This window comes from Macrotis lagotis, chromosome 2 (assembly GCF_037893015.1).
Source record: "Macrotis lagotis isolate mMagLag1 chromosome 2, bilby.v1.9.chrom.fasta, whole genome shotgun sequence".
Lineage (NCBI taxonomy): Eukaryota > Metazoa > Chordata > Mammalia > Peramelemorphia > Peramelidae > Macrotis > Macrotis lagotis.
Window position 1 is genome coordinate 2,586,884 of NC_133659.1, and position 22,996 is coordinate 2,609,879.

Consider the following 22,996-nt stretch of genomic DNA (forward strand, 5'->3'; position numbering starts at 1 on the left):
CCCGCACGATCTAGCACTACGGGGGGTTGAAGAAAGCGCAGGTTTTTTTTCCCACTTCACCAGATTATGAACAGAATCGAGGCCCCCTCTGGGGTCACTTCCCCGGCTCCTCAGAGGGGTCCGGACTGGCCTCAAGTGGAGTACTTGCTGAGGTGTTCCCGCGCGATGATCAGCCTCTGGATCTGGGCCGTCCCTTCGTAAATCTGAAAGACAGTTAGCCTTTGGTTAGCCTCCGCCCCGGTGCTGCCCCACGGCCTCCACGAGGGCCCGGCCCCCCTTTGGGCAGCCACGGCCACCTCTCCTTCGGAGACACCGTGGAAGATGCCCTGGGAGTCCCCAAAGGAGCGCAGGAAGTTGTCTCTTATCAAAAAGCAAACCATCTGGATGTCAGCACGGCTTTTCTTGACATCAGGAGGTGCTGGCCCGGGTCAGGAAGGGCTTTCTTTGACCCTGGAGCCACTGAGGTGGGCCGAGGGAGAAAGGTGTCAGAGGGACCAAAGGCCATACGGCCTGGGGGCCAGTGCCTAGAGACCCGAGTGATCTTGGGCAAGTCCTTTATCTCACGACTAGAAAGGATGGGGCTGCCCAGATGACTGGAGCTTAGTCTACAGTCTCACAATGCCACAAAACACAACATATGAGAAGAGACACTGCCCCCAAGGGCGCTGGAGTGCCCCCAGCTCACATCTGGTCTCAGGTACTGCCCAGGGTGCCCCAGCTCACTTCACCTTACTTGCCTCGGTTTCCTCATCCATCAAACAAGCCTGAGAAGGAAATCTCAAACTCTCCAGTATCCTTGCCAGGAAAACCCCAAGCAGGGTCAGGAACGGGCCTCAACCACACAACTTGTCAAAATTCAGCTAAGATATCAGAGGATGACAAATAATAACAGAGGCTATTTATGATCTGCATCTCAGTCCCTTGCACTAAGTAGGCTCTGACCCAATTCACAGGACTCTGAGGAGATGAATCAAGCCCTGCTAGGTCATTTGCCAGAACTGAGGATCCGTGGCTAGTGAACACTGCCCTCTTGTCCGGGCAATCCCTCAGGGGCTGACTACGGGTGCTGGCGGTGCGCCCAGTGACTAGTCCCTCACACAGCCTCAATTTGCCTACGATTTAGGCACAGCTCATTTCCACGGGGTCAGGGCCTGTCCTTTTTGGCCTCCTCAGTGGCCAACACAGTGAGGAAAGTATAAGGGGAGTCCCCACTTTCTAGGGTAAAGGTTCAACTTCTTTTTTTCATTGTTTTTTTTTTTTTTAGGTTTTTGCAAGGTAAATGGGGTTAAGTGGCTTGCCCAAGGCCACACAGCTAGGTAATTATGAAGTGTCTGAGACCGGATTTGAACCCAGGTACTCCTGACTCCAAGGCTGGTGCTTTATCCACTATGCCACCTAGCCACCCCTAAGATTCAACTTCTAAAGGGAAAGTCAGCTAGGCCATTTTTCTGTTCAATAATCCATGTGCTGTTAGAAAACTTAGTCTAGGTGCAGATGGATTCACTGCCAAGGCTGGTCTAATGACAGCCTAGCAAATCCCCCATTTCCTCCAAGTGGTCATTCTGCAAACAAATTTAAAAAAATTGAAGTAGCCCCTGGGGTCACACCAGAACCAAATGAAAGGGGGATGAGACTCCAAAGAGGACTGACATCATATCCATGCTCTTCTCATGTTTGTGGGGTAAAGACTCTGGGAACATTAATTCATTTAGGTGATTTAAAATAAGGTATTTAATTCTCAAATAGGGAGCTATGCTCTTGTAAACATCTAATTATAAAAAAACTGACCTGATATATTTTGGCATCTCTCATCAGTTTTTCTACTGGATATTCACTGTTAAATCCATTGCCTCCAAAAATCTGCACAGCATCACTAGCCAGCTGGTTTGCAATGTCGCCAGCAAATGCTTTGGCAATGGAAGCATAGTAGGTATTGCGACGGCCCGAGTCGACTTCCCATGCTGCCCGTTGGTAACTCAATCTGGCTAGTTCCACCTTCATCGCCATTTCAGCCAGCAAAAAGGACACTGCCTGGTGCTAAGGTTAATGAAGAAAAAAAGAGCACGACATGTCATTCATCTAAAGTAGAAAAAAAAATCACAAAAGAATAAAAACATGCTGCTGCTGTTTTTTTTCTGACTACAATCTATTGGTAAAGGCATGAATTTGATTTCTGTCAAAAATATAAAACATTTAAGAATTATGATAAACTTAATTATCACCATTCAATAACCAAGAAAAAAATTCTAAATAAACAATCTTTAACGGACATATTGAGTTCATTTTTTAGTCATTTTATTCTTTGTGGGTATTTTGTTTTCAGCTCTCTTGCTCCTCTCTCCTTACCATTCTTCCTAATAAAGTCTTTAAAAAGGCAAATCAGCAGAACCAAGAAAACTCTCCCTCCTCCTCATGGTGACGATGCAGTTCTGAGTTTTTCTCATCTTTGGGACTGAGGCTGGTCTCTACAGCTGCATTTTAGTTTTTGAGGCTTGTGTCACTGGGCATTTGATTTTCCCAGGTTTGCTTCACTCAAATGTGCCTCATGTCATCTGAGACTTTGCATGCTTCTTTATCTTTTTTTTTAACAGCCCCTGTACTCCCCCCACCTCCCCATCAAATAATTCATTCCTTGCATGAGCCACAATTTGTTATTTGTCCACAGATAGGGTCAAAGAAGGATGACAACCAATTCCAAGTGGCTGACCCTCCCCATGGGGCTATAGCCTTGGTTGCCACTTGTCTTCCTGCTCCCAGCCCCTAGCAGATGCTCATGCACTTGCAAAGCTGAGCTTGAGGGAAGACATGGATCATCCCTTTGTGTAAATCCCCCTCCCAATATTGACCTTGATATAAGATCTGTGGAGTATCATGGTTTATCTATTTTAGCCACAATTTGTATTATGAGTTCTGGTCAATGGTGATTAATGCTGCCTTTCTAAAACTACAGATGAGTATCAAGAAAAAGAGAGGCCTGTTATAGTAAAACTCAACCCCCTGGCTGGCCTCTACCAGGGAGTGGGTCTGACAGTTTCATCTCAGAGAGAATTCTAGAAAAAGGCAGTGAATGACAGACCCACTTCCCCAGGAACATAAGTTCCTGTCTAGAAAGAGAATTAAGTGCAAATAAAAAAGTAGAAGAAATTCAAAAGGAAACCCATTTCAATATAAGGCATCTCATCTTTTAATAACTCTTTGCAGTTCATTCCATTACTGAGGCTTTGTCTTCCTTAGAGCAGCCCTTGACGTGGGGCCTGTGGTCAGTCAGCGGCACATCCTGTCTGACCCAAGCCTAAAGACCTCTCTGAGAAGGTGAAGAAAGCCTAGGGAATGCTTTAACAACAGCTCTTCTTGGGGAGGCTGAGGCCCAGCTCGACCCCAATCTCCAGAAGCCCAGGATAGATCCCTGAGCCACTCTTCCCCTCCAAGGGAGAGGAGACTATGATTTCTAAGGTGATCATACCTGCACAAGGGGCCTTCCAAAGGTCTTCCTCTCCAAGGCGTACTTGCTAGCTTCATCCAAAGCTCTCTGCGCAAGCCCAACAGCACCAGCAGCGACCTGTGGGTGTGAGAGAATATCAAAGAAAGTTGTAATTTGTAAAAGCTGCTCAATATTCTTTGATGCAACATCACCACCAGATCTGTATTCTCATAGAGATCATAAGAAAGGAAAAAAGGACCTGCATGGGCAAAAATCTTTATATTCACTCTTTTGGTCATAGCAAAATATGGGCAAGTGAGGGGATGCCCATCAATTGGGGAATAGCTGAACAAGTTATGGGATAGGAATGTCAAGAAATACTATTTTGCAATAAGAAAAAGGCAAATTTCAGAAAAACCTAGAAAGACTTGTATGAACTGATGTGAAATTGAGCAGAACCAGGAAAACACAGTACAGACTATCAACAACACTGTGATGATCAACCCTGAACGGCCCAGCTCTTCTCAATGATCCAAGACAAGTACAAAGGATTGACAAAGAAGAATGCCATCCGTATCCAGATAAAGAACTGATGAACTCTGAATGAGGAGTGAAGCACTTTTCTCATTTTATTTTTTTGAGGCTTTTTTCCTTTTAATCTGTTTCTTCTTTCACAACTAAGACTAAAATGGAAATATGTTTAACATAACTGTACATATTTTAGGAAGAGGGGAGGGAGAAAATTTGGAACCTAAAAATTGTAAAAATGAATGCTAAAATTTGTCTTGGTATGTAACTTGGGAAAAAATCCTATTTTAAAAGGCTTTTTAAAAAGCCTTCCTACACAGATAGAGATAGGGAGTCCTGTTTGCAGGGGGTTCTCCCTGGGCCTCTCCAGTAGTACAAACCACTTATTTGTTACCCACATGGCTCTGCTAAAGGTAAAAACAAAATCCAGTGACATGTTTACTCACTGGAGGTCTGGTTTTATCAAAAGCACCCATTGCGATTTTGAAGCCAGCGCCTTCCTCAATGAGGACATTCTCCTTGGGCACAACCACGTCTTCAAAGACAATGCCTCTGGTGTCTGAGCATCGCTGGCCCATGTTCATCTCCTGAAAAGGACAGTGACAACCAAAGACATTTAATAAGGAAAGTTTGTAGACTACATTTGCATATATTTCCATTTTTTTAAATGTAGAAAGCTCTAAGGAAAGAGCTTTAGGTAAGTAACTTAAAACTTGCTCAAAAATAGACAGGCTCTTGCTAAGCAGATCTGTGAGGAAGAGTAAATACACTGGAAGAGAAAGCCACAATCTAAAAGGATCACAAGAGTCTAAAATAATGGGCCCAGGTGAAAAGGAGTCAATGGAAAGTTGCACATGGATTAACAATGACAAGAATACAAGTGCAGATGGAACCAGAGGTTGGTTTGTGTGACACCCAGCCCTTGTTCTGGGGGACTGCAAGTTACTGGCCTTCCAGGTCATGGGCCTCTGCTAAGGCCAACCTATACCCTCATCTCCAGCAGACTGCCTCCCCCACTGGCCCCTCTCTTCCCCAGGCCCATCTTCTTTCTGGACACAGCCCAGTCTGAAGGCCTCTTGAGATCCTTCCTCCCCTGGCAGATTTCTCCTGACCAGCTCTGCTCCACCGAGAAATCCTGTCATGGGGGCCTCATCACTCACCTGACAGACTACCAATGGCCTCTTCCTGATCCCCCTCTTTGACACGATGATCCTTCCTCCCCCAATCTTCTCCTCTTGGTTTTCCTCTCCTCCTCTGGTGGCTTTTTAATCTAGATCATCCTTGCTAACTGTGCCAGGCCCCCCAAGCCCTGTCTTCTCTTTTTTCTCCATGCTCCCTCACTTGGTGATCTCGTCAGCTCTCATAGGTTAAATAACCATCTCTTTCTAGATGATTCCCTCCATCTAAATACTTGACCCTATATGCAACAATCTATTGGCCACTTTGACCCAAAATCTTGTTGGCATTTCACATTCAACAAATGCAGAGTGGATCTTCTCAACCTCCCCTGGAAACGTATCCTCTTCTGAATTTCCCCGTTACTGTTGAGTACCCCTGTTCTTCCCCAGATTTGGACCCTTGCTCTTGCTCCTCCCACATATCCAACTTTTTACACGTGGCTGTCCCTCCTGCCAAGCCTCCACTGGATCTCAAGACCAGTCCTTCCTGACTACTCCAGCCACAGCCATTTCCTCTGATCCTCCTGTGTATGGTACCATGTAGATATGCTGCCTCCCCCATCAGAATGGAAGCTGTCAGGGCCAGGGCAGGGCTCCACTCCAGAACAGGTGAGGGGCCGCTAACAAGAAAGCCCTTAATAAGTGCTTCTTGTCAGGTGGCTTTACTAGCCTTGGGTGGACCAAGATAAGTTAAGTGGGATAATAACTGGAGGTGACACGTTTTTGAGTCCTCAAGGATCACTTTTCAAGATTTCAAAGTGGAGAAGATGATTCCAAGATAGTGTTATTACCCAAAGGGTATCTATTTACCTAGTTGGCTGTCCTCTCCTATAAATTCCTTGTCCAGGATTCAGATATTCTTTTTTTTTTAAACAATTCATCTTTTTTTTTTTTTAACTTTTAAAAATATTTTATTTAGGGCAATTGGGCTAAAGTGACTTGCCCAAGGTCATAGAGCTAAGGCCAAATTTGAACTCAGGTCCTCCTGACTCCAGGGCCGATTTTCTAGCCACTGTGCTGCCTAGCTGCCACGATTCAAGGTATTCTTGATGAAAAGGAGAAGAAAGCTGACAGGCTTCACAACCAATTTTCTAGGGTAAATTAGGAAATAAAGCCTGTGGCATGTCTCCACAGCCTGCAATAGTCTCCTCCACCAAGGGAGCTTCCATGGTCAACAATCCTCTGCTTGGATCCTGGGGAGAATGTGCTCACCTAGAGTGTTCATCAATTAGAGATTTCCTGGGAGAAGGATTGAAAAGGGGCTGGCTCCTGATCCTGATGCTTCTAAGAAAGTTCTCTTTGCCCCCTTCACACCCTTTCAGAAGTCTGAGCTTCCCCCCACGAGCCATGGAGGCTGGAGGGGGCCTTCACAGGGTGATGTCACAAGAACAGGTCCCAGAGCTGAAAACCCAGGGGAAAATGGACTGGATTCTCTATTGAGCACACCAGGCTTTGGTGGCCTAGAGCCACTCCCTGGGCAAAAAAGCTTCTCTTTTAAGAGACTCAAATTCCATTAAAGATGTCAGAGAATTCAGATCTATTCAATTTCAGGTGACCTGTTGGGCTGGGCCTTTTGGACACTAAAAGGGGCTGAAAGACCGCCCAGCAAAGACTTGGGCCTGGAGCAAGGAAGGCAGTCCAGGGAACTAGAGGAAGGGAAGCAGCCAAACTTTGCACTAATCTCTGGCAAACCTTGAAGGAAGAGACAAACAAGGAAAGTGCCCCACGTGGCTGCTTTAAAGATTACTGGAAGATGTGGCAAGAGCTGTGGAGGCTCTGAAGGCCTGCAGGTCAAGGTCTGGGTCCACAGATGGGTCATGTGCTCTGGGGGTACAAGTGTACCTAGGGAAGCTGTGTGCCACTGGACAGGACTTGTGTTCATTAAAAGAAAATCCAGAAGAGAGAGAGAGAGAGGCCTCATTCATTCTTAATGAACATCCAACCACATGTACCATTAACTAGAGATGGACGGACACATCTTACCTTTCTTCCAATCTGCACTCCAGGGGTGTCAGCCTCAACAATAAATCCAGTGAAGGCTTTACTGGCTGGAGCCTTGGGGTCAGAGTTGGTGCGAGCCAAAAGGAAATACCTACAAAATGGATGGGGAGGATGTGCCAGTGTGGGGGCAGCTGCTCCCACCGGCCAACTAGAATAGGGCTCAGAGGACAACACTGGACATCGTCTACAGCTTGGGTCTTGTGGGAGGTGGAGTGTGAGCGTATGAACATGAACAAGGGTGAACATGTTTCCCCACGATGCAAACCCCAGGAACCAGCCTGGTATCTAATAAACACTTTTCCCACAGAAACAAAAGCCAACCTTGGCTTCTTTGCCTCGGCATGGCTTCAGGGATGAAGTGGCCGCCTTTCCTGGACCTAGTTCAAGTTCATGATAAAGGGGAGGCCAAGGAAGTTGACCATTTCCCTGAACCCACCAGTTGGCTTTTCCACCGTTGGTTATCCACATCTTTTGACCATTGATAACATAATCATTGCCTTTCTTCTCTGCTCTGGTCTGTAAACCAGCCACATCAGAGCCTGCTCCAGGTTCGGTTACACAGTAAGCCTAGAAAACAAACCCATCAAAGAAGGCCCCGTTAATTGGGAAACATGACAATCCAGAATACTCCAACAAGTGCTGTCTAGAGACACATACCCTGCTAGTCTAAATGAGTATCTCAGATGGGCCTAAAAAACCCTAATTGCTGAAATAAATGCAAATGCTAAAAGAAACGATCAAATCAAAGCTATTTAGATTAATAGGAAGCCACATTAAAAACTAAGAGTTGGTGGGCATTTATTTCCCAATGGGTCTAACAAGGCAAACTGGAAACTGCCCAGACCCTAAAGAAGATTGTGTGGAAGCTTATCAAAACATGAAGCTTTCTCCTTATTTTAGGGGGATATTCATTTTTATGGACAGGAAGGTTCTAGGGCTACCCATCTCTAGGGTGGACTCATCTGATGGCAGCAATATTAAGTCTAATCCAAGCCCTTACTTATTTTGCAGACAAATGTGGGTGTGTCTTCATTTCCACCATTGTAGCCCAGAGAGGCCTCTTCCTAGCAGACTCTATTTTTTCATCAACATGGTTATGTAGTGTGTCTGGAGGTAAGAAAAGGGCCTGCGGCCAGGGGACCCCAAATCCATTTGAGTTACTCAGATTCAGGCTCCTCATAGGAGGGGGCTCTTGTAGCCCTGCAAATCAGTCACCCTCTGTGGAGTGAGGGTCCCTTCCCTTGGGTCCTCTGCCCTCTCATGTTCCTTAGGGTCTTCTGGCATTCCTGAGAACAAAGTCCAGAGAGTAGGGAGGGACCTCAACAGACCAAATAAAAGCTGAAATGACTTTCCTTGTACTTTTGGAAATGCTCCCAGGCCCTGCAAGATGAGATGACCAAGTTTCTTTTGAAACTATGTTTTACCATTGTTCTGGTCCATGGCTTTTCAAAACTAAGACATTTGTCCTTCTCCACCCTGGTGAGGCTGCTCCCATTTCCCTTATTCTTTTAACATTCCTGGCAGCCACAGTTCCTTATATTAGTCACTTTTTCCAATAATAGTGGGTGAGCTAAGGTCAGATCATGAAGAAAAGTTGGCTTTTCTCCTGTTGCTTTGCTCCTCTTGAGCCATTAACTCCCCACTGATCATTTCTGCTTGACATTTCTCCTTGGAGGAAAATAGTGCTATAGCGCCTCTGCCTCTTCTTGGTTTTCATTCCCATCATCATCATCTCACCCACCTGGGCAGAGGCTGTTCCTCTTCTGGCCCCTTTCCCCCCCTGCCAGCCTCAGATCTTTCTCCTGGCATTTCTGGCTCCCATTTCAGAACACAGGTCACTCTCCCATTTGTCCCCGCTTTCCTGGCCTCGTTTCCCTCTTCTGGTCACTTCTTTTTAAAAATCTGAGTTAGCTGGGAAGCAGCTGCACAATCGAGTTCTGTGGTTTCATAGGGAAATGAGAGAAATGCAACTGTGAGAGATTCAGAGTCCACATCATACCTATTCAAGAGTTGCAGGTAGACAGACCCAGGGGTGCCCTGGTGGTAGGCCTGGGAATGGGCACGACCATTGAGGGAGATCTCTGTGAGCACCCCCCCCCTTTGGAGGGCTCTCCATCCACCGTGGGAGACCTGTGCTTGTCCTCTTTTAGTCACATGACTGCTCTGACCTTTTAGGACGCACTTTCTTCTGGTTCGCTTATTCCTGCCCCTCCATCAGCAATCTCCACAACTCCTGGGGTCCAGTGATCAGACTTAGGTTCTGGGCCACCCCTGGGCATGTCCAGAACAGAACTTGAACCTCTCCCTTGAGCCCAATCTCTCTCCCCATTTCCTTTCTGTCCCAAGTGCTCCCAGCCTTGAAGTCCTATGCTCTCCTTGCTCCGTAACCTCTACGGTCAGTCAGGCCATCTCTTTCCTCTCCTACGTCCTCCCTGAGCTTCTAGGATAAGTCACAGTTGCAGTCTCCCTCCCCCTGATCACATTAATCCACCTGGGATAGTCTGTACTCCAGGCCAACAGCCTTCTTTCAGCCTGTTCCTCAGGTGGATTTTATCTCCTACTTTGGAGGTCTTTGAAAAGCACCCCCCCTAAACCTGAAGGTCCCATCTTCTCCAGGGGTCCTTCCTCATTTGTTCCAGAGTGTGAAAATCCCTTGTCTTTCCTCTATCTTGTGTAGCATGTGCACACATTCTTTTCCCTTGGGCCTTCTTTACATGGAGTGCAGTACACCACACTTGCTCAATGACAATGTCATCGTCCCTTTTCCTCCTCCCCTTCTGCTGGAGTCTCTTCAATCTAGTTCAGCAGTGACTCCTTGTTCCAGTGACTATTCCCAAGGATCCTGGCTTGGGAGGAAGGACAGGCCAGAGCCCAGTGGTGGACAGCGTGGGAGGCCAGAGGAGGGGCCCTGAGGGAGGAGTGACTCAGTGAGCCCTGTGCTTCACAACTTCTGTTTGGCTGCTGGACGGACAATGGGCTCAAGAGGAAACCACTGGTGAAGAGGGAACTGCAGTCCAGGTGCTGGCCACACACCTGGAGAAACGCCTTGGAACCTGCCGGGTCATGGAGAGGGTTGGGAAAGCCAAGGCCCAGGAGAGGTCAAGTGGAGGCTGAGGCGCCCAGGGGCCAGACATCCAGCTCCAAACACGGGCTGGACAGACCAACATGACACCACAGAACTGAGCACTGGGGACAGGGGTGATGGGGAAGTCAGCTGGAGCTGAGCCAGGCCCACAGCGCCCCAGCAATCCTATAAGTGGACATGGCAGAGGTTGATGTTCTGATCCCAGCTGGGTTCAATAATCCTGGATCAGCTTCCAACTTTGCAACTAGGGAAGGTTCTGGCCAAAATCTGGCTTGGAGACCCAGGAAGCCTTGGGCTGGCTCAGGTCCCTAGGAGCATGGGCCCCTAGGAGTGAGGGGCCCTGCTCTCCCAGAGCACCCTCTAATGATTGTTTCCAGAAAAGCTCCCCAAACACTACACTCTGACACAGCCCCCTCCCCCACCTCTTTATCTCCTTCAAGTAAGCAACGCAGCTGGCCAGCTCTACCCAAACTCTCCTGAGGAATCTTTGAACACACAACCAGGCTTCTGGGGCAACCCTGCCAGGTCGCAGCCTTTGCACTGTCTCCATCCTTGGCCACGGCCAGGATAGAGCACTGGCACCTTACCCCAACCAGAATAGGAGTAGGGTCTGCTCCCTCTGTTAGAATCTCAGCAAACAGCAGGAGCTTAATAAATACTTGCTGGGTGGAGCTGGGAGATTTAGCCCTCACCACTCAAACAGCTCCCAAAGCTTTCAGTACCTGAGAAATGGGTGGGAGAAAAACAAGCCCTGAACCCCAAGAGCCAAGAAGCCCCTTGGTAGAGCCAGAGCAGCTCTGCAGAGTGGGGTGTGTGGAGGACCTGGAATCAATGAGATCTGAGTCCAAATTCAACCTGAGATTCGTCCTCGCAGGGTGACCTTGCCGTCTGCCTCAAGTTTTCTCATCTGGACAACTGTAAAGCTTGTGGCCTAGGGCCCAGCCCACAGGAGGCCCCCGTATGGGCGGACTACGGCTAGGCTGGCCCTGAACTGGCCTGATGAGATCCCTGACCAAGAGGCCTCCTCATAAGGAGGAGCACCCGAGTTGGGGCTCAAAGAGGTCACTCTGGGAGTCAAGGACCCCCCCACAGCGTGTCCTGGATGGCAGATGGCAGAGGCTGCCCAGCCTGGAGTGGGGAGGTCATTCAGGAGGCAGCCCACCCAGCCCGGCTCAGCAGACCCAAAAACACTAACTTGGGGGACTAACGTTGCCCCCAAGTCTCACTCTGCTTAGTGCCTAGGCCAATTACGGAATGAACAGACAGAATGCTTTGGGATCAACTCCAATTTTAGCTGAAGCCAGAGATAACAAAAGCTCAGTGACCACTGTCTCAGGCCTTGAGAGGGATTTGAAGTTGCTTTCTACACCAAAAAGACTGAGATAAAACTTTGATCTGTCAAAAAACCATCTAGCTAGCAACCCAAAGTCTGGCTGTTCTACCTCACAATCTGCTGCTATTTAGAGAGCAGTTGGGATTCCCATAACGCCTGGGAGGAGGATCTTCCTAGGCTCATCCCTGTATTAGAGGTGAGGAAACTGAGGCCAGCAGACAGGGTTTCCTGGCTTGGACCCCTAAATGGTCATAGCTAACCTTAAAGTCCTCTCTAAAGTCCTAAATTTCAAGCCCAGATCTGATCCAGGTTTCCAATTAGCAGGCAGTGAGCTAGGACTGTGCCCCTGATCATGTTTGGGGAGGGGGGAGCTGGCAGTGGCAGCAGGACCTTCAAAGGCCCCCCAGAAGTTGAGGGGGGTCAAATCCCAGTCTCATCTGAGGCACAGAATACAAACCTCAATCCCCCCCCAATGACTAGACAATCATAGACCCCCCCCCATAGCAAAGAAGACCATTTTGCTTTTGTAAAGCCATATTCTCATCCAGAGTGCAAACTGTGGGAAATCCTGTATCAAGTATCCTGAGCCCTACCAGGGGCTCAGGGGGAGACAGCTGGGGGGGGGGGGGGGGGGGGGGGGGCTAAAGGCCTAGATGGAAGCCAGACGTCCTGAAAAGGTGGGATGGGCAGGGGTGGGGGGACAGCCACTTGGGACACAAGGCCAGATGGCCAGCAGTCTCCCTTTCAGTCCTCACCTTATGGGACACTGTCAATTATTAAGCCACTCCACTTCATTTCCCTGTTATCAGGATTCTGGCAATTGGCAAACATTCAGGAGAGGCTTGTCAAACAGCTGGAGGGGCCTCTGCCCAGGCCTGGAGGGCCCACAGGGGAAGCCTGAACATTTCTGAGGGAGGAGTACCTGACAGAGGAGGAAGCCTGGGATGGGTCCAGGAGCCAGCTGGGTGATGCCCTGAAGAGACCTGGGTCTGTTCTCCTGGGGTCAAAAGGGGAGCTCAAAGAGCCAGGGAGGAGATCCCAGGAGGTCTCCAAATCCCAGCTCATCATTACTGGGTGGGTGTGCATTAAAATTTGGGCCTCTATAACCCCAGCAACACTCTGGCTCACAGCAGCTTTAAGGACACTTAAGGCAGGTATGTCAGGCTCAGTGGAGAGAGAGCAAAGACATGGGTTCAAGTCCAGACTCTGGAGAGGTCACCCTCAGTTCTCCAGGTAAAGCTCTCACTTCACTTAAGAGGTGCTGACCACCATGCCTGAGGATGTGTCCATCCTGGGGAACTCCCTGAACCAGTCATGATTCCACCCTCATCCTAGAGGCCTGGGACCAGGGGAGGTTTTAGGCAAGATGGTGGCTACCCAGGGGGGACTGGAGAGGGAGAGAGTGGAGGCAGGGAGAGCCCGGGGGGGGGGGGGGCGCCAGGGAGCCCAGAGAAGACCCCGTGAGCAGGAGCAAATTGAGAATTCATGATCCTTCTGGCAGGGGCTGGACTGTCTTGCCAGGAAAACACTCCCTGGCCTGGAGGGTTCCCCTGAAGTTCTTCTACCCCCCCATGGCCCACTAGCCTACTTCCAGTTTCAGTCCTGACCAACTAAGACTCCATTTGCAATATCCTTGGCAAAGGTGTAGAGTGAATTGATATTTCTAACTCCATTTCTGTCTCTGAGGCACAGAGGATGAAGGGACTTGTCCAGGGCCACACAGCTAGGATGTGCCTGGTCACCTGGCAGGGCTCTCTGATACTGGAGTGCCACTTAGCTGCTCTAGAATTATCTACTTGTCTTCCAAATAGTCACCTTTCCAAATCTTCAAATTCTTCTCTGTCATTAGCACAACTGAATAAAACGTGACTGTGTCTTTCATATCTGCCCTCCAAAGGACAACCAGGCCTGCCATTAGTCCAGAAGGTTCTTGAAATCTTGACTGCATGAACCTGGCAACTGGGAGCCTTGGCCCAGTCTCGTCCTCCTGTACCATTTTGTGTGTTGCCTGCTCTACTACTAAGAGAGGGTAGGAATGAGCCCCTTTGAGAGGGGCATCATGGTGGGTCCCAGGCCAGGGTCCAAACTCTACTTCTGGCTCTTCTTAGTGGTAGGTCCATGGACCAGAGATGGAAGGAGACCAGAGGTCCTTGCTGGTCCAGTCAGTATAAATATTTTTTAATCCACCAATGGATGGCTTTCCAAGTTAACCCCCTGGTTCTGAGTCTAAAACTACCATGAGCATGAGGAACAGAGACAGCCATGCTACAGGCAGGGCCTTGTTGTGAGGAGCCACATCTGACAGAGTAAACTGTGGGGGCTCCCCCGGACTTCTGACTGTTTCCCCATACCATGCAGAGCTCCAATTCCAACCAGTGTTTTTAGCAGAATGACATGAATGGCAAGCTGTCCTTACAAAATGGTCACTATTGAGCAGCATCAGAGGAGCACTGTTTCCAAGGAGGGTCCATACTCACACACATCAATGGCTGCTCCGTCATTCTCCCCAGGTATTTCTTTTGTTGCTGCTCATTTCCGGCAATGATCACAGGCATTTGCTGCGCAAGAAAACGATCACTTAAAAAAGTGCCATTCACTAGCATAGAGAGATGGCAGTTCAAACCCAGTGTATAACTAGCCAATGCCCTGGAGGGGGCAGATCCCAGAAGCGCCTGCTATACCCTTTAGAGAATCTATGGGGCAAAAACGTCAGACAACTTTCATCATTGAATCCCTTTTGAAGATGACACCTGCTCACACAATGTGTAGAAAACTGCTAACAGACCTGGATAATTTGAGGCAGTGTTGAACATGTGGGCGGAGAGCCAGCAAGCACCTCCTGTGACTTCCTGTACTGTGGCTGGCAACAAGCCCATGTAGCCGCTGGGCTTCAGTTGGCCAAGGTCACATCCCAACCACGCCACCAAGCACATGCCCCAAGAGCTGGCACAGTTTTGTGCCACATGGCCAAAGGGGGAACATAAGGATCCACCAGAACACCCAAGAGGTCAGTTCTTCAGCCATAAACATCACAAATTAACTTCAAGCCTGTCTGTGATCCTAAATCACTCAATTAGAGAACCCCACTGTATTAGAAGGGCTTGTTGGCAGGTTAAACTACCCAACACTGTGATATAAATCAGAAGGTAAAATTTATAATCCCTTGGTTCCACAAACATTTCCCCCCCACAGACACTTATAATAATAATAATAACAATAACAATAATAATAATAATGTTTGTCCTTCATTTTCAAGGAAGACTGTGACATCAGAAGAGGGGATGCCATGACAAGCACATGAACTGGATTCAAGTGGGGGGGGGGGGGGGCTGGGCTAAGTCCCCAGCCTCACTTTCTCCTCCACAGCCATCTGGGTCCAGTGGCCAGATATGAATCGGGACAATGGGAGATGACCTTGGATGCAAGGCAATCAAGGTTAAGTGACTTGTCCAAGTGGCAAGTGATCCCAGATTCAAACTTTGACCTCCTGAATCCAAGGCCAGTATACCATCCACTGTGCCACCTAGCTGCTGGCTTTTACTACCAACTCATACCATGTTGTAAGATAAGTTCCAAGAGGTCACATCAAAATAAATTGGAAAAAGAAGGAAGAAATTATCTTTCATATCCATGACTAGGGAGAGCTCATAGAGAACCATGTAAGATAAAATGGACAATAAAGATTATAAAAAAATTCTTTATGTTTTTGCAAAAACAAATTGCAAGTAGCTAAAATTAAAAGGGAAACATAAATGGGAAAAAAATCTTTTTGCCACAGCAAGTTTCTATGATTAAGGTTTCATATTTAAGAAATTTAAGAAACTGGTTCAAATTTATAAGAGAGTCATTCTCTAATAAATGGTCAAAGGATATGAATAAGCAATTTTCAAATGAAGAAATAAGTCCAACTTGCTGACAAACATGAAAAAATTTTCTAAATCTCTAGAATTTAGAGAGATGCAAATTGAATCAACTTTGAGACTGTACCTTATACCCATCAAAATGACAAAAATGATAGAAGAAAATGACAGCTCCTGGAGATGTTGTGGGAAAACAGGCCCCTTTGCATACTATGGGTAAAACTTTGAATTGATCTAGTCCATTCTGGAAGATTGGAAGGAAACTCAGAAAGTTACCAAACTGTGTGTCCACATATCCTTGACCCAGCTATATTACTAGACTTATATTCCCAAAGAAATCAAACAAAAAAGAAAAGGACCTAGATGTACAAAAGTATTCATTCAGAGCAGCTCCTGTCATAGAAGCCTCAAAATGGAAACTAAAGGTGTATCTTCTGATTGAAGAATGGCTAAATTAAAATTGCATATAGATGTAATGAATTATTACAATGCCATAAGAAATAATGAAACGGGCATTTTCAAAGGAATCTTTATGAACCAACACGGAAAGAAGTGGGCAGAACTAGAAGAATAATTTGTACATTGACAACATTATTATAGACAAAGTTGACTTTAAAAAATTTCATTACTCTGATCAACACAGTGATAAACTACAAGCTGAAAAGACTAAAGATGATAAGAGATATTTGTCTCCTGCCGGATAGGTAATGAACTCACCATGGGAAAATAGGACTTTTTACATGAAATTGCAAGTGGCCCCTTTCCCCTCATTATGTGGCCATCATGAAAAGGGGAACTTACCCCCAAAGAATTTGCTTCTATGGCTGTTTGAACACCCGTGCATCCATAGGCCAATTCTTCAGTAATAAGGCAAGCATCAAAAATCCCAAGTCCAAGGCCACCTGTTAACATTGGAAATATAAATATAACACAAGATGCCAGGCCTGCTGTGAATGCCAGGACAGAAGAGAGGACTCATCGCCAGTTAAGACAACACGGGCAGAATCAGCTTCTAAAACCTGGGGTTGCTGGAGAGCCCAGACTGGAAGCCAGTGGGACCAAGGTCGGCACTGGCTCTTCCCACGGACCAGAGCCAGGCCAGGCCTGGCGACCTCCCCAGACCCAAGGTCATGAGGTCAGACTCAAGGCCCTCTCAGAGCAGCTTCTCTGGGGGACTGTTGGCTCTGGGAGGGCCTGCTGACCTCAGATCCAGAGGAGACACAAAATCCCATGGTCAAACAAACTGCCCCTTAACCAGCAACGAGTCTGAGTCTCTGCCTTGCTCGACTTTCAGTGGGATCCCAGTGGCAGGGCCGAGGGCCCTGGGATTGTGAGCCAGAGCACACACCCGGCCTCTGGACTGTTGTCTATGTTTGCTGAACAGTTCAGTTTTTGATGTTATATTTAGGAGAAAACAGGTGTCTGCGGCTCTTCTCCATGGGGAACGGGTCTTGCCCAGGGCCACCCGAGCCCCTCTCCCGATGCACAACGCCTCGGACCCTCAGTGGGTCACATCAGTAAAACGTTTCCTCCAGACAACTTAACACACGGTCAAAGGAAAGCAAGGACTGGCTTACCACAGCTCTCCGGGATATGAGTGTTCATCAGGCCAAGTTCCCAAGCCCTTTTAATAAGGGGGACAGGATACTACGAGAAAAGAGTCGGGGAGTCGGTGAAGACCCAAGCCCACCTGCGGCCTCCCCCGGCCCGGGCCACGCGGCCGCACCCACCTCCCCGCTTCTGTCGTACTGGGGTGCCACGGGTACGATCTCTTCTCTGGCGAACTTGCGGGCAGTGTCCTGGAACTCCTTCTGCTGCTCGGTGAGCTCTAGAGGGGGAGAGGGGTCGTGGCACCCCCGGGCCCAGCCCCACCCCCTCCTCCAGGTCTCTGGGAGGAAGCCCCCCACCGGCCTGGGAGGGCGGGGCACGGCCACCTGCCCCTGCCAGGCCTGGCCCCTCCCGGGCGGGGGCGAACGCCGGCCCGGGCCGGCCCCAGGGGTGCCCAGGGCCCGGCTGCCCGCCCGGAGGCCCCTCCTCACCCGCGGGCCGGGGTGGGGGCTCGGGTCCTGCCTGCGGGGGGCCCGGGAGGGGCGGGGGGGGGGCCGGGACCCGTCCGTGGGGGGCCCGGGAGGGGCGGGGGGGGGGCCGGGACCTGTCCGTGGGGGGCCCGGGAGGGGCGGGGGGGGCCGGGCGGGGGGCGGGAGGGGGGGGGGGGCCGGGACCCGTCCGTGGGGGGCTCGGGAGGGGCCCCGACTCACCGAAGCTGAAGCCCCGGGCCGGCTCCCGCCGCGGCTCCGCCCTGCTGTGCTGCCGCCTCCACAGCCCCGCGGGGCCGCCCCGGAGCACCTGCGGGCGGGGGTCCTGAGCCGGGGCGGGGGGGGGGGGGACCCCCACGGCCCGGCCCCCCACCCCCGCGCCCCGCGCCCCCCGCCCGGCCCCCCACTCACGCGCCCCCCGCGCCTCAGCACCGCCGCCATGGCTGCTCCCCCTGCTCTGGCCCCGCCGGGCCGCGACCTCCGGGCCTGGCCCCGCCCACCCGCGAGGACACGCCCCCGGAGAGCGCGCTCCGCCCACGACGGGCGTGGGCGCGGGGGACCCGCCCCCGAGGACGGGATTGGCTGCCTGGACAGGGATCCACGCGTCTTCGCGACCCTGCTGCACTTGGATTGGTCCAGGAGAGGGGCGGGGGGCGGGGCGGAGAGAAGACCCCCCCCCAAAGCGAATGGGACTCACCGATCCAGGGGGCTGAGGCCCGGGGGCGGGGCCAAAGTGGGAATGTGGGTGAGAGGTCACGAGGGACCACGTGGGAGGCCCCGCCCGGGCCCCTCCCCGCGCGATGGGGCCCCTCCGGGAGTGACCCCCGCCTGCCTCGGTTTCCCCGGCGCTCCCCCTCCCCCCGCAGCCCCCCCGGGCCCCTTCTGCCCCTCCTCCAGGGCCCGGGGGCGCCCCTGCCCCCCGCCTGGGCATCGGCCCTGCCCCGCAGCGCAGGCCGGCCCTGGCACGGCTGGGGGGCGGCGCACCCCGGGCCTCCCCGGCCGTGGCTCCCCCCACTCGCATGGGCAGCCCCCCTCAGCATGCCCAAGCCAGGCCCCAGCGACCCCCGAGGGCGCCCCCCCCGCCCCCAGGCTGGCAGCTGCCCCGGGCCTGGCCTCTGCCGCTCGTGGGTCCCCGCCCGCGGGTGGGCCAGCCCCGGGCCTCCTGGCTCACCCCTCTCCCTCTGTCTCTGGCCCTCTTCTTCTTTGTTTTTTCTTGTTTTTAGGTTTTTGCCAGGCAGTGGGGCGAGGCGGCTCGCCCAAGGCCCGTGTCTGAGGCCGGACTCGAACCCAGGTCCTCCCGCCTCCAGGGCCGCCGCCCCTCCGCCTGTCTTCCTCGGGAAACGTCTCCCCGAGCCCCCAGCCCCCCATGCCCTGCCCCCTGACCTCCCCTCGGTTCCGCAGGCACCCTGGGGCCGGAGCTTCAGAACCGGGGTGCAGAGTGTTCCGGCCACACAACCAGAGCAGAATGAACCGGACCTCTGATTACTTAGACTTGACCGCCAGGTGCGTCACTTGTGCCTCTTCACCCTCAGTCAGACTGCCCCCCTTCACCTGCCGGACACCCACAGCTCCAAACGTGGGCCAGCCCCCCAACGCTTTCCGATTCTTGAGCTAATGCTGAGGGAATGGCTTTACATCACACTTCATTTCTTCCATCTTATATGTCTCTCAGGGTCTTAATTCTGACTTTGGGGAAGGCTACCTGCAGAACATGAGGTCCGCCTGGGACTTGAGGACGGAGAACATGCCGGAGAGGAAGTCCCTAGCTCATGGGACGGCGTTTCTGGACAAAAGAGGACGCGTTTGGCCGGGAGGCCACAAGAAAACTGGAGAGGTAGGAAGGGGCTGGGTTAAAAAGTTCTGAAAGCCAAATAGAGCATGTTGTGTTGGATCCTAGAGGCAGTGGGGAGCCGCTGGAGTTTGCCGAGTGGGGTCGGGGTGGTGACACGATCAGACCTGAGCTATACGAAAGTCACTTTAGTGGCTGGAGCGTGACTTGGAGTGACCACGGACTGGAGGAGGAGGAGGAGATCCAGTGTGGTGCCAAGGCCCGTCGATTCTACTTTTCCAACATTTCTCAGCTACATCTCCTCCTCTCCTCTGATGCCATCACCAATCAGGAAGAGGATGTGGATGTAAAAGAATGACCCGGGCACACAGGCCTTGGAGGCACCAACATGTCACATAGAACCTATCCAATTTTGATATTTGCATTTGACCCACGTTGCTGGAGCAGAAAAAGAGATACTGAGTTCTACTGAGTCATAACTGATTCTGCTGGGTCATCCAATATGACTATAGTCATCAGATAGTAAATCCCGTGTGATCTTTCTCATTGAAAACTCATGATGTTTTTCCTCAAACGCTCATGTCCTCCTACTATGAAGGAGGACAACACCCTCTTCCCTAGTCCCTCAGGCTTGTGACCTAGGAGCCATTCTGCATCCCCCACTTTTTCTTCACATACCCCCCTCCCACCTGTCTGACTTGTTTCTGAGATGAGGGCCACTCTCTAAGGAGCTGCTTGTGTAAATATAAATCTAAACCAACTTCTGACATGAGGGATTTTCTGATCCTTCCCTACCCATTTGGGCCTCTCCTCTCCCCCTCCTAAAATAATGACACTCAGACAACACAAAGAGAAATTTTGCTGGAGGAGAGAACAGAAAGGAAAAAATAAGGGAATGAAGTCAGCACTAGTTATCTAGAGTTGATAATTCCTTGAAGCAATTTAATCCCAACCCTTTATCTTCCCCCCTTTCTCTTATTCCTGCTGAATAATTGGATCTAGCTAGCCCTTCATAATTATTTTCCTTTTATCATCCACCCAAAAATAATAGTTTGATTTGCTTGTCACTGTAAATCAACTTTACCCTTCTTTTCCAATTCCCAGCCCAGCTAAGTCCCTTTATTTTATTGTAAATACACCTCTACATTCTTCCCCACCTTCACACATACCCTTTCCTTGCCTATTACAGATATGAACAGGGTTTATGAGGTTTTTGCTTTATAAAACTTTTTTATAATATTTTCTTATGTCACAATTATGAGATATTGTGCCTTAAAATGTGTTCCAGAAGTTGAAATCAGACACCAGAACACCTAGACTTTACTCCTCAAGTGTCTCTTTCTCCCCTCTAGTCTTTACTTTTAGGCGTTTACCATGAGCTTCATTGGAGAGCTTGCCACCTGTTACATTAGCATCTTTTGCTTCTTAGGACTTCCCAAGGTGGCAACCTTTTGTAGATTCCTTGGACATTTTCACTTGTGCACTAGTAAATCAAGAGAAATAAGAAGTAGCAAAGCAAACAAGTTGGCCAAGTCTTGGTGGGTTCTGTCATGTTCCTAATCCCCATACGTATGATGAGACACCTCTCTCTGTCTCCTTGTCAAATGAATGACACTTTCATTATCCTTTATCCCTCAGTAGACCTTCATCAACCATCACTCTTCATTTCCCCTTCCTTTGACCCTTACTAGATGATTTCTGTCCTGAGGACCTCTTTGGAGTTACATCATGATAATTTAAAATGTAAGCAGCTATTTTCCTAAAAGTCAGTCCAGTCTTAATATGGTGTCCATTGTGAGTAGATTTCAAAACTTGGATGAGTGAAAAAACAAAACGAAACAAAACAAAGACCCCTATATATTGATTTCTTAATTAAATATTTTGTTTATTTTCCAACCACATGTAATGGTTGCTTTCAACAATCATTTTTTTTTTTACAGGTTTTGAGTTTTACGTTTTTCTCCCTCCTTTCTTCCACTCCCCCCTCCCCCGATAGAAAGCAATCTAATAAACTCTCTATATCGACATATAAATATATAGATATATAGATATATCCATGCTAAACAGAGAATCTATATATTGATTTTTTTTTACTAACTCCTAACTAAAGGTAAGAGTATTTTTCAGTTATGAATTAAATCAATACACATCATTCTGAGAAGTGGTACACAGATTTCATTAGACTGCCAAGGGGTTCATGGTGGGTGGGGAGTGGAGAAAGAGACAAAAATGGAGACACACAGAAACAAAGAAGAATTCCCAATATAGGGAAAGTAGTTCACATCAATTACTGAGTTTCAGCTATTCTGTTACCTTCTCCTTTCTTCTCTTTCACATTCTTTTAATCTTCAACCACTTGATAGGAATCAGGATTTCTCTGTCCTTCAGTTCTCTGAATCTTTTGTTTTATCTTTAAGCCCCTAATTTTATTTTATTTTTTTAAAAGAAGGAATGTTACATCCTCCCTGAAGACTTTAAAGATGGAAGGGAATTTGTCAAACCTCTTTCTAGAACCTTCAGACAGGTGGCAGTTAATGTTGGTGAGGCAGAAGACTAATGTCTGAACCCTAATTCTCCATAGCCCCCATTCCCGCCAGATGCCCCCTGCCTGGTGGTACTTCTCCTGACCAAGCCCCAAGGATGAGGCCTGCCACGTTTCTTCCCTGCTTCCTGCTCATTCTTCCTTTATTAAGTTCGCTGACAAGTTCTTTCTCTCCTCTCATAACCACCAATAACCTTTCCCATTGGCGTGACCCATCCAGTTATTCTGAGCTTCTGATGACTCCAGGAGGAGAAAAAGAAGCCCTCGGTCACGGTCTCACAAATCTTTCTACTGCCCCAGGGGCTCTGCCAGCTAGTGGGAAATGTTTTCTAATGGCGACCACCAGTGGGTGCCAAGGGCTTCTGCCCCCACATAGAGCAACGTGCCCATCTGCTGACGACAATGGCAAACCCTTCCAGGGCTCTTTAAAGTTGCACAGTGAATCACAAATAGTATGTCACTGGATTAATTTGCTCTTTAAAGTCTCTTTTTTCTATCAGTTCCCTACACCTGGATCACTTTAGGCCTCCAGTCTGTCCCTTAGCTTTAAAAGTTTAATAGTTCACTGAGGTTAACTGTTCTCAACTTAATGAAATCACATTGCCCAAACACTATACGGCCCACCTTCCCCTCAACAACATTGATTTATTCTAGAAGGCCAGTTTGTTGCTTTACCATGAAGTCTCTGGTGGCTTCATAGTTGGGACCAGATGACCTCAGAGGGCCATTTAGTTTAAAATCTACAATCTGTCAATTCCCTTTTTTATTTTTTCTTTTGGATCATGTTTTACCAAAACTTTAATATTGGATAACCCCAAGCCACCCGAGCTTCCTTGATAATGACCATCTGCATGAATTTTGGCCCTAATAAAGAATTAAACTATATGTGTCAACCTCCAGAGTTTGCCCTAATAAGGAACAAACGGATTTAGGTCAACTTGTATTAACCTATAGAGTTTGGTCTTAAGAAAGAACAAACAAAATCAAGTTAACATGTGTTTATTTGTTCTCTAAGTTCTGTAGCCTAATGCATATGCATAGGGATCTGGCTAGAAATAGGGTCCCAAAGTGAGATTTTGGGACAAATATTCTAAGAACTAGACAAAGGAATATAAAATTATTGGTGACAGCAAATAAAATGACATAGTCTTTCATCAAGGTGTCACAGCACGTATGTCAGGGATCCCATTGGGGAAGGAGGAGTACACCCTCATGCCTTACAT

The 22,996-nt window shown here is 49.2% G+C and overlaps 2 protein-coding genes across 5 annotated transcripts in view; one reads left to right on the plus strand and one right to left on the minus strand.

Annotated features, from left to right (window-relative positions):
• Nucleotides 1-86: 86 nt before the first annotated feature.
• On the minus strand, nt 87-18,030 carry LOC141512319 (medium-chain specific acyl-CoA dehydrogenase, mitochondrial). 2 transcript variants are annotated; one of them, XM_074221160.1, is made up of 12 exons: nt 17,854-18,030; nt 17,665-17,752; nt 17,137-17,234; nt 16,984-17,053; nt 16,208-16,308; nt 14,024-14,104; nt 7,565-7,695; nt 7,111-7,219; nt 4,396-4,536; nt 3,464-3,559; nt 1,789-2,037; nt 87-203 (listed from the first exon to the last, which is right to left on the minus strand). In XM_074221160.1, the coding sequence occupies exons 1-12, from the start codon at nt 17,881-17,883 to the stop codon at nt 132-134; spliced, it is 1,266 nt and encodes a 421-aa protein (XP_074077261.1). In that variant the 5' UTR covers nt 17,884-18,030; the 3' UTR covers nt 87-131. The 2 variants fall into 2 exon arrangements, with proteins under 2 accessions (XP_074077261.1, XP_074077262.1); XM_074221161.1 differs by lacking the exons at nt 17,665-17,752; nt 17,854-18,030 and having other exon boundaries at nt 89-203; nt 17,156-17,234.
• Nucleotides 18,031-18,316: 286 nt separating this feature from the next.
• SLC44A5 (solute carrier family 44 member 5) overlaps nt 18,317-22,996 on the plus strand; it is a 380,222-nt gene continuing 375,542 nt past the window's right edge. For all 3 annotated transcript variants that reach the window (XM_074221155.1, XM_074221159.1, XM_074221156.1), the window contains exons 1-2: nt 18,317-18,945; nt 19,115-19,276. The gene's annotated coding sequence lies outside the window, so the exon portion shown is untranslated. The remainder of the gene's footprint in view (nt 18,946-19,114; nt 19,277-22,996) is intronic.